The 12,439-nt window shown below is 34.0% G+C and overlaps 1 protein-coding gene across 1 annotated transcript in view; it reads right to left on the reverse strand.

Moving 5' to 3' along the window:
* LOC111504110 (NFX1-type zinc finger-containing protein 1) overlaps nt 1-12,439 on the reverse strand; it is a 73,537-nt gene that overhangs the window by 19,925 nt on the left and 41,173 nt on the right. Inside the window, 2 exon segments of the mRNA XM_074180995.1 lie at nt 5,454-5,726; nt 9,270-9,585. Coding sequence (XP_074037096.1) covers nt 5,454-5,726; nt 9,270-9,585 — 589 coding nt within the window.

The following is a 12,439-nucleotide window of genomic DNA, read 5'->3' on the forward strand; positions in this document are numbered from 1 at the left end:
GTAACTGGAACAATAACTCAGTTAATGTCGATAATATTTTACATGAATTAATTGATAATGTGTCAACAATTGTTAATGAAATTGTCCCTGAGAAAACAATATATATCAAAAGTAATTATGTACCCTACTTTGATGATGAACTTAAAGAAAAAAGACGTGAGCGTAATAATGCATATTACAATTTTGGGCATTGCGAGGGTGGTCTAAAAGAAGAACTTTGGAATGTCTATAAGATCATTAGAAATCAATATGTTGTTTTACTAAAGGAAAAATAAAGATTATATTTTGAACAAACTATAGACAAAAATAAAAATAATAGTATGGAAATGTGGAAGTGTCTTAAAAAACTTGTCAAGCCAAAACAAGATGTTGTTAGCCGTATTCAGTTTGAGATTAATAATCAAAATGTAATTTTGAATAAGGAAATAGACATTGCTAATAATTTCAATTCATATTTCATATATAGTGTAAATGAAATAACTTCTGTTTTTCAAAATGTACAGCAATGGACCCATGACTACCCTGTTATATCAGCTAATTTCACTGAATTCTCGCCTTTAACAATTAATGAACTAAGAAATATTATATTCTCGCTTGACAAAACTAACAAAGCAGAAATTTTAAAAGATAATTTCTTAAAAAAAAGCTTTGATGTGGCTGGGTACGCAATATTAAATTTAATTAACACATCACTTAGAACCGGTGTGTTTCCAGATCAATTTAAGATTTCCACTGTTGTTCCTGTACCGAAAATTAACTCAATTAAAGCTGAACATTTTATACCATTAAATATACTACCAACTCTTGAAAAAGTGTTAGAAATGTCTGTATATAACCAATTAATTCAGTACTTTAATACCAATAAATTGTTTATAGGCAACCAATCAGGTTTTAGAGCTAGACACTCATGTGAAACGTCTCTATAATTTTTAATAACTGAATGGAAAATTACAATTGATAGAAATCAGTACATTGTTGCGACATTTCTCGACCTTAAAAGGGCATTTGAAACAATTGACCGAAATATTCTACTTGAAAAATTAAAATATTATGGGATATCAGGGATTGTTTTCGATTGGATTCAAAGTTACTTATTCAACAGAAGACAAAAAACTAAATTTGGAAAAGAATTGTCAGATGAACTTATAATTGAGAGTGGCATACCCCAGGGTAGTGTGTTAGGTCCATTGCTTTTTATTATTTACCTAAATGATATTAATCACATATCTGGATCACACTGTATAAATCTTTTTGCAGATGATACATTGGTTTATTGTATACATGAAAATTTGGATCAGGCAATTGTTGAAATGAATAGGTCTTTAAATAGCATTGAAACATATTTATTTATTAATAAACTGAAACTTAATGTCAATAAAACAAAAAGTATGATTTTGACATCATCTTATAAGTATGATCAAATTGTTTGGGCAAATGCTGTTATAAAAATTAATAATGTTAGCATTGAAATTGTGACTGAAATAAAATATTTGGGTTTTATAATTGATAAAAATTTAAAACTAAATAGTCATGGTGTAAAAAAATATCTAAAAAACTTTTTTCTCTCTCTCGTATATGTAAAAAAGTGTCTATGTATGCTAGGTTGACCATTTTTAAAAGCCTAATACAACCTCATTTTGATTATTGTACAACATTACTTTTTCTACTTGGTAAAAATAAAATAGCGCAATTGCAATAGCTTCAAAATCGGGGCATGCGATTAATATTGGGGTGTAGCCGTTACTCAGCAATTAAATCGATGTTACGGTGTCTAAACTGGTTTTCAGTTGAAGAACGTATATTATATATGACTATGATCTTTATATTTAAGCTGCATAAAGGATTGCTACCCAATTACTTTCAAAAATTCTTATTGAGAAATAGAAGTTCATGATTACAATACGAGAAGAAATAACAATTTTTACATTAATAAAACTAACACTAAATTTGGAATGAATATTATATTTCATAAAGGCTTAAACAAATTTAATAAACTACCACAATTTGTAAAAGAATCTAATTCAATAAACCAATTCAAGTCATCATTAAAGAAGTATATTAGTGACAGCTCATTATGATATTTGTAATTTTTTTTTTAATGTGAACTAACCTAATAATCTAATAATCTATAGATATGTATGTATATTTGGTTTTCCTTGAAATGTACTTTAAAATGTTACTATATTTAAATAGTTAATGTCGTGAGATATTTATGAATTTGTAATTTTTCTTTTTTTTATATATTAGGCTTGCCTACTTAATAAATAAATACAATACAAAAAATTTAACTTAAAATGATGCGGCCAACTGCGTTCCACTGAGGTTAAGTGTTTGTCAAATTCAACTTTTTTTTTTAAATTGAAAAAGTGCATTTCTAGATCGAATTTAACAAAAAGTTACTTGAAAAAGTTGTGTCTACGGCAATTTTATATCCATATGCCAAATTTTATGCAACTAGGATAAAGTTAACGTTTTGCTTATTTTTGACAGATATCCCCTTTATTTTAAAAAACAAGTTCGGTTAATTGTCATCAATTCGTGTATACATAACAAACTCATCATGGAGTTTAACTCTTCTGATGAATTTCTACTTATACGGACATTTTTAGAGAGAAATTAAAAATGTGCTATAAAAATTTTAACATGACTGGTGCAAAGTTTCACTTGAGATACAAATTGGTTCTGGCCAGTCGGCTGTAAAAAGTTTTTGTACTTCTAGTTCTAAAATGAGGCACACAGAAATTTATAAAAGATAATACCTCCATAGCATCCACATTGTTGTGCAGTAATTTATACACAAAAATTATTCCAGGAAGTTTTCTGCGTAATTCAAGACCTACAATATTGAATGTTATGGTAAGAGATTCATTTGGAATAACTCTATCAGGATAGATACCATAAGATTTGAAGTAAATAAACTTCAGGAAACGACGTTGAACTTTTTCAATTAATGTATTATGGCAACTGTAGAATGGAGACCATAGAACAGAGCCATATTCTAATTTTGACCTTACGTAGGCTACATAATGAGTCAATAGAGCAGATACGTTTCAAAAAGATCTACAATTGCGAACTTTAAAGCCATAAACTCTCAATGCGTCACTTACTTTCGATCTAATGTGGTTGGAAAAAGACAAATTTTGATCAAAATATACACCAAGATCTTTAATTGAGTTACTTCGTGACAGTGAAATGGTATTTGAATTGAAGGGGTTTTATATATATATATATATATATATATATATATATATATATATATATATATATATATATATATATATATTTTTTTTGAAATGGTATCTACTCGATAATTGTACTTGATGACCGCCATTTTCCTACTATAAGACACTACTTTACATTTGGGAAAACCATATCACCACTTTTTGTTCAAAACTCAGCACAATCACATACATTATTAGGAATCTGAGGGATACAGTATCAGCTGATGTACTGAGAATTCTTTACTTCGGACTGGCACAGTCAGCTATGCAATATGGAATAATATTTTGGGGATCCTCAACTCACATACCAGGGGCTTTTCGTTCTCAGAAAAAAATCATCAGAGCTATGAATAAAACTCACCTTTCAGAATCTTGTAAGCCACTATTCCGAAATTCTAAAATACTAACGTTACCTTGTCTCTACATCTTGAACTTGATATTGTTTATAAAGGACAATGAAAATACGTTTCTGAAAAATGATCAAATACATGCACATGATACAAGGAATAAGGAAAATATTCATCTGCCCTTTTCCAGGCTTCTCATTGGTCAAAATTCCCCAAAATATGTTGGTGTAAAATGTTTCAATAAGATGAAAAATCTAATAGATATGAGCGGTAGCAAGTCAGCAGTTAGGACTAGAATATCAACATATCTCAGCGATAAAGCTTTTTATAGCGTAGAAGAGTTTCTGGGCTCCTGATTATATTTTAAAATTATAATTGCACAAACCTCAACTGAATTCGTTGTGTAATTGTTATAATTGTACATTCTTATTATACTCTTTTTTATATATTTATATCACTAAATAGTGTCCCGTTGATGCAGTTGTACCATATTCCCACTTTATAATCCCTTTGTCCATCCCTATTTTTTTATTTATATATATTAAACACTAGATATTCTATTGTCTAGATTTTATCAATTTTAGTCAATCTACTTTATATACAATTTTTTTTTACTAGTCCGATAAGTTACATATTCTGTAGTTTTCACCACACAATGTGTATTCTTTTGTGATGAATAAAATGATTCTGATGCATTGAGATATAGTTTGTTTACTTCACACCAAGTCTGTATATTTTCTAACTGTCGTTGCAATGTATTACAGTCTTGGATAGTTTCGACAGGTAAATATATTTTCAAATCATCTGCAAAAAATAACTTAATACAATCGACATAATTACTGAGGTCATTAGTAAATAATAAGAACAGAAGTGGTCCGAGATTCTACCCCTGAGATGAAGGATTGTAATAAAAAAAATCATAGCCGTTATAAGATACAAACTGTTTGCGTTGAAGTAAGTAGGATTTAATGAAAAGTACAGCTGAATTATGGAAACCAAATTGGTGGAGTTTTTGTAGAAGGATCATGTGATCAAGTCGATCAAATGCTTTAGTAAAATCAGTATATATCACATCAACTTGACCACGATTATCTGGGACATCATCAACATTTGGGTCAATACAATAAAATTTGTTATGGTGGATCTGTTTGACATAAATCCGATTCCATCATATAAATCCATGTTGTTGCGGAGATATGATATTACGAACTGCAGAATCACTAAATAAGTTTATCTCTTTTGCTGAGGCTAGTACTAGCTACAGTGCCAAACGCCAAAAGTCAGCAAGAAAACAAAAAGACATTCGTGACTTTTTAAAATTTTAGTAAAATATGTTTTACAGTACATGTACATACATTATATCAAATGCAAAATAAACTTTTTTGTATTTGCATACTGTATTTGATGTTTAATTATTAACCTAATTGTTCTTATAATTACGATTTATATATATAGTTAAAAAAACAAAGTACATACAGTTGTTTTACGGCAAAGCCTACACTAAACAGAAGGGGCAATTTTCCGGTAGTCCGGCACCGAGCCGGTCCCGAACGTGCCAGATTATCGGACTTCTACTGTTCTTTGATTCATTTTTTCGATAGCAGAAAATCGCTGAATACATAAAACACTTTCGACTTTCACGCCTCTCATCAACAAACTAAACATGCTTAACAGCTGAATTGTGAACATATGTTCCAGACTAGTGTATCAACATAAAAAAAATCACTATTCGAGTGTAAGTAGCCCGCAAAGTTTATTCACCTTATTTTTTCAACAGACCTCGTGTATGCATACCAGTAACTGTATATTCAACAACAAACAACTCCTGATTACCAAAATCAGTCGGTTTTACCCCCAATTACAATCAACTATTTTCAAAACTTACCTTTTCTTTGCAATTTTCGCAGGGTTCTTCGCACTTTCTCTTGCATTTGTGGCCACATGGTAGGAGTTTCTGACACGGTTTTTGACATTCTTTGAGGTCGGCATCCAGATTACAGGGAGTTTTGGACATGTGGTTGCACCTACTTCTTCTCTTCAGAACTTCTACTTCGCAATCGGGACATTCCTCGTGACACATTCTCGGGCACAAATGAGCCTCGTCGTTCTGGAGAGAACATCCTTTGCGATATCTGTCGCACGGTTTCGTGCATTTATACTGCCAACAAATATTCCTTATATATCACCCAACCAAACTACACACATCGGAAAAGTCTAGGGATATCTTTATAACATACTAAATATCATAAAAATAAATGCACGAAGTCGTTTAAATTCGATTAAATTGGTACACTCGACCACCCTGTAGATTTTTATGGGTTGAACAAAGCCTGCGAAAACGGTAACTAATCTTTTATCAAGTTTTTTACAAACTGTAGGTTTTCGGCTAAAATGAATAATCTGAAAGTGTCGAGTTTGTACATTCTATGCAGTTCTTGCTCAGCAATTAAACTGGAAATATTGTGCTTTAACATGAAACGCCATCACTTACCATTGGCTGAGATGAATAGAGCTGTAGGGCTTCTTCAAGGTGGCATGCGACAAAATGATGTAGCTCTCTGTTGGGGGTCTCCCAAAGTGTTATCAGTCGATTGTGGCGGCGTTTCCGTGAAACTGGCAGTCCAGTCGAACAACATCCAGGGCGAGGACGCGTTACAACTGCAGTTCAAGACCGATTTTTGGTCTTGACCGCAAGAAGACAACAGGCAATCACAGCACCTGAGTTGGTTTACGTGTTGCAGCAGACGCACCAGTTAACCATTGGTCGTGATACTGTCAGAAATCGACTGCATGAAGCAGATCTCCACAACAGAAAGCCACTTAGATCTCCATCTTTGTCGAGAGGCAATCGCGGTAGAAGATTAGAGTGGTGTCAAAAACATCAAAACTGGGATGCAAATGATTGGGCTACAGTTTTGTTTACAGACGAATCCAGATTTAGATTTCATCCAGATTATCGTCGAGTAAGACTATGGAGACGACCTGGAAATAACGAACGTTTGAGACACGTCCAGGAAGTCCACACATACAAAGGTGTTACAATAATGCTATGGGGCGGAATCATGATCGGCGGCAGAACCGATCTCGTTTTTCCAAATCGCTCCCTCACAGCTCGACAGTACCTCGACACCATTCTTCTACCTATCGTCCGTCCGTTTGCTGGTGATGTTGGTGAAAACTCCCACCTAATGCAGGATAATGCTCGTCCACATGTCGCGCGTCTAGTGACTGACTAGCTCACCAACGAAGGAGTTGATGTATTGCCATGGCCAGCACAATCACCGGACCTGAATCCCATCGAGCATGTGTGGGACATGCTTCAACGAAGAATTACTCCGCATATGGGGAACATTCACACAATGTTTCAATTGAGAGAGCTTTTAATTGCTGAATGGGCAAATGTACCTCAACAAGACATTGACAATCTCATTTTGTCGATGCACGATAGATGTAGGGCCGTAATAAACCAGCGTGGAGGCCATACTTTGTACTGATTCCAATTTTTTTTGTTTAATGATTTATTTTAGGGGTTCCAAAGAAGAGCCATTTTTTTAGTTTTGCTTATATGCGCACTCAGTATTTTTGACCATTTAATAAATTTTGTTGTAAGTTACATTCGTTTAATAATCACCCAACTTTTTTTTCCCCTAAAGCGATATAAAAAAAATTATTGTCATTTTTAAAAATATCCCTAGACTTTTCCGATGTGTGTATAATCCAAACTGTATTCAGTGTGAAAGAATTCAATTTTCTAAAATATCCCATGAATATTGTCAAATATGGAAAATAATCATGAAACAATTCATATTCATTTAAGCAAATACATGGATTAAAAGATTTTCCAACCTCAACTTCAATATTCTAAAACAAAAACACTCAGTATTCAGAATTCCATCTTTTAATATTCCAAGTTCATAGACATCAAAATTGATACGATCACAGGATATAGAAATATAAAACAACAGTCTCCAAATACGCAAACTTTGTACAGATTGCTACTGAGCATTTTACCTTAGTACAGCGACCGGATCAAAGTTGCAATGTCAGCGTATAAATCTTCATAAGTACTGAGAGAGGTCAAGATGAACAACAGACAGTAATGAGAAATTCATTCAGTATCTATTGATCTTCAGAAAAGATTCCAGCAATGCAGCACATCTCTTTTTCTTCGATCCTGCTGGGTGGCAGTATAATGTAAGTTTTTGGTGATTTATTGTATTTTTGATTAACATTTTAGTGTAACTTTATTCCCGAAGTATTTTCCTCGTTTCGTTACAATTAATATTTAATTAAGTTTTTCAAATGAGTTTTTTGATTATTTGGATGAATGATGAATGGGTGAAACAGTAAAAAGATTTATTATTATAATTTGGTAGATCCTATAATAGTTTAGACGAGTTTTATGAGGACAGTTGTCTCTATTTTATCTGTATTTTGGTATACTACATTTTTAATATTGCAAACTTTTCCTGTATTGTTTCTTTAATATATATAAATCCTTCATTCAGTCAAATACTAATAACACAGTTCAAAACTGAACATTCCCCTGAATCCTCTCGTTATAAGTCAAGCGAGTACTGAGTTGCGACAATATACAGCACAAGAAATTTAAAAAAGGTAACAACCCGTTCAAGGGCACCATTATAATCATAAATCTATTCCAAAAGTGTCACCTTTCATTATATGTGAAGGTAATACGGTGAATAAATATATGTTTTTCTACAGTTTGTAATGTGCAAAAAGGGACTTTGGAGGACTGTTACTCTAGAAATGAGAGCACCGATTTTTATTTTTGGATTCGTCAAAATACATAATGAGTACACCTAACATTTTTTTTTTAATCCAAGGGAGATCATTTTCAGTCATAATGATCTCCTGAGGACGCTAAGTTGGTTAGCGAAACACTCGTCGAGAGGTCGTATTTTGTTCTGGTGTTGAAAAAGTGTTTTCAATAGATACTTCTATGTTTTTGTTTGTCATCAACAATTTGAATAGTACTGGAGTTTTTCCCAACACCTAATCATTATTTTTAACACCTCGACACGTGTTTCGATCACCCAGTGATCATCTTCAAGAGGAAAATTAAACTGGAGACGTGGATGATAAACATATTTGACTAACTCTCTCTGTCAAGGTACTTGATGAATTGAATTATACGGTGCTGACACGTCCCCCAGTGAGAAACTGACCTAAATTGCTGGTAAACGAAATAAAAATTCCCAATTTGAATAAATTGTCAATCAGCGGAAATCTCACCTACGAAAGTAAGTAAGTGGTACGTATTTGGGCGTTTGGCATATGCCTGTGATTGTGCATATGAAGAAAACAATAATGTTGTAGATCATGCCCGAAAAAAAGTAACTCCGGCCGCCACTGGTAAACCAAACGTGACGTAGCTAAGAGCGCGGGAATGCCCAATGTTCCCTGCCGCTCGAGAAACAACAAGAAACATGCTAGCTATGTCGACGGAACTTCGACAAGAATTCTACGATGTTCGATTACGATATTTAAACGCTGGCTGCGAGCGTATCGACACAGTCAAGTGGACGTTACAGTGCGGTTCGCGAAGTGATCTAGTAAGGCGATAGACATTAAAATGATAGTTCAAGTGTTTGTTGTATTTAAAATGAAATTAAATTAAGTTTGATTCAGTGTAGTCAATTATTGATCAACCCATGGGTAAAAACGTAACAATACAAACCTCTAAATGATCAGGGTCGTTTCTGATGTGACAACTCAGCCGACAGGCATGTCCGCAGGGTTCCACTCGCGAGTCGCAAGGATGAGGACAACTGAAAGTTTCTGCATCCTCGTGACACGGTTTCTGTGCTTCATGTTCACATGGTAGTTTCGTGTCAACAAGTACAGTGCACTTGTGCGCCAACGGATCAACATGACAGGCGATCATGACTGAATGACCGCACTGCAAATCTCTTTTAACAGGATATGTGCACGGACCGCATTCCTCGTGGCACCGCTTCCGGCATACGTGGGTTGGGTCGTCGTCACATAACAAGCTGAAAAAAGAATAGATGACATGAGATTTGTACAATCCTCTTTTTATCACAAGGAGAAAAAAATGTTGCTGCCTTTTATATTTCGGGATAAGAGAACAAAAACATATATTAATAATCGAAAACCACTTTATTGTCTTTCAAAATTGTTGAATTAGATTTCATTAAGTGATTATGTTTTGTCCTTGTTTATTTATGTTCTATTGATTAAAAAAAAAAAGATGTATAGTTGCTATAAATAAAGTTAATGTTTTTGCTGTAGTTGAAATTCGCCCACAACTTTATCTTTCATATAAAAAGTACTCTGTGTTGCATTAGTTTCTACAACAAAAATATTCTCCATGAAGATCTACAGTGCGGTCCATATGTATGGAATAAATTCATTTTTAGCGTTATTATGTACTATGTGAAAAAAAACTGAAACAGGTCGATTTTTATTCTTAAATTGACAATTTACAGTATGAAAATATTATCCCCCTCCAGCACCTCTTCTGAATTATAAGCACCACCTCGAAAATTTTAAATAGCAAAGGGGGTCGTGTGGCAACTTGTTGGAAAGGGATTTTAGTCCTCTTTCAAGATACTAAAATATTGGACAAAAAGCCAAATAAACAATTGATATGAATCTAGTAGGCTGCTGTCATTTAGGTATTTGAAGTTACTAAAAGACGTCAGTATAATATTTGTGGGAGTATTAAATTTAATTATGGCTCATTTGTCCGAGACTCAAAGAATAGACACTTTAATTATGATTGGTTGTGGTAATAAAACAAGAACTCAAAAGGAGGTTTGTGAAATTTTCAATAATAAATACCCTGTCGCAGTCTACAGTTAGCAAAATTGAAAAAAAGTTTCGTGAAACTGGACATGTAAAAAATATTGGAAAACCAGGTAGAAATGTTCAATTTACTGATGAAAAAAAGTTAGATGTACTTCTACAGACTGAGGAAAATCCGCATAAGACAACTCGAGAACTTGCCGCCGACAATGATGTAAGTAAATCATCTATTTTGAGAGTTTTGCATAAAGAAAAATACCACCCTTCAGGAGGTTGAGGAGTTAAATGAAGATGAACCTGATAGAAGTCAAGAATTCTGTGAATTGATGATGGACAGAATGAACGCAGATTTGCAGTTCATAAACAAAATAGTGTTTTCTGATGAAGCGACGTTTCATTTAAACGGAACAGTTAACAGACAGAACTGTAGATATAGGAGCAAAGAAAATCCTCACAATAAAATTATTGGCCCTTATTTTTTTGAGGACACTGTTAATGGTGAGGTTTATCTAGATTTTTTAAATAACTTTCCAATTCATTTTTCTAATGTTAATCATCCAAATGAGATAGATCGAACTATTTACTACCAACAAGACGGAGCTCCACCGCATTTTGCACGTACAGTTAGAAATTATTTAAACGAGGTTTTTCCAAATAGGTGGATTGGAAGACGTGGAACTATCAAATGGCCGGCTAGATCCCCCGATTTGACTCCTCTCGATTACTTCTTATGGGGTTATTTGAAATCTAAAGTATGTTTTAATAAACCAAACGATATTGCTGATTTAAAAGTTAGGGTAACGGAAGAAATTAACAAAATAACCCCCGAGGTCATACAAAATGTTGTACGAGAATTCCAAAATCGCCTCGGTTATTGTCAAGAAGTTAATGGCGGTCATCTTGAACATTTAATTTAATTGTAAAGTACATTGAAAAATACATTCTAAATATTATGTGGCATTATTATCTTCATTCTACGTAAAGTTTTGTGATACCTAGAGACATTATCAAAATTTTACATCCTAAAAATAAATTTTCTCAGTTATGATTGCACCAAACTTAAAAAACTTTAAATTGCTGAACAGAGGACTGAAATCCCTTTCCAACAAGGTGCCACACGACCCCCTTTGCTATTTAAAATTTTCGAGGGGGTGCTTATAATTCAGAAGGGGTGCTGGAGGGGGATAATATTTTCATACTGTAAATTGTCAATTTAAGAATAAAAACCGACCTGTTTCAGGTTTTTTTCACATAGTACATAATAACGCTAAAAATGAATTTATTCCATAAATGTGGAACGCACTGTATACACTTTGCATGCGTTTGAACTAATTGTCGAAGCACTTCTGCCACTCTGATTGAGGCATCTCCAAAACGTCCATTCTGAATGCAGCAACCACTTCTTCAGGTGTCGAAAAACGTTGACCTCTCAGTTTTTTTTTACGTGCGGATATAAAAAGAAGTCATTCGATGCCAAGTCAGGACTATACGGCGGCTGACTCATCAAATCGATGTTTTGGGTGCTCAAAAATGCAGGTGTTTGAGCCGATGTGTGAGAGCTCGCATTGTCGTGGTGAATAGTGATCCGTCTTCGGCGGTTGGTTTTCCTGATTTCTTGGAAGACAACTGGCAAACAAATGGTTGTGTACCACTCAGAATTGAATGTTCCGCGTTGTTCTAGTGGTACGGCTGCGATATGTCCACTTTTTTCGAAAAAACAGGCGACCATTTGCTTGGAAGTGCTTCCTGCGCTGGATTTGACTCCTCTTTAAACACCCATACAGTCGACTGCTGTTTACTTTCGGGCTCATACGCGTAAATCCACGATTCATTACCTGCCACGATGTCATAGACGTGTTTCGAAGCACCGCGATTTTTGAGCATTGAGATTTTGGACGACCTTCACGAAATTTGTTTTGGAGTGAACTACGCCCACGATTGAATTCACCATACCATCGATAAACACTGGTCCTTGATGGAGCTTCATCGCTAAAAATTGAATTAAGTTCATCCATGCACTGTTGCTGAGTTAATCCACGTCAAAAGTTGTAAAAAATAATCGCACGAAAATGTTCACGA

Source organism: Leptinotarsa decemlineata, unplaced genomic scaffold, assembly GCF_025532065.1.
Source record: "Leptinotarsa decemlineata unplaced genomic scaffold, Ldec_3_MD MMD2_P_RNA_scaffold_2, whole genome shotgun sequence".
NCBI classification, from domain to species: domain Eukaryota; kingdom Metazoa; phylum Arthropoda; class Insecta; order Coleoptera; family Chrysomelidae; genus Leptinotarsa; species Leptinotarsa decemlineata.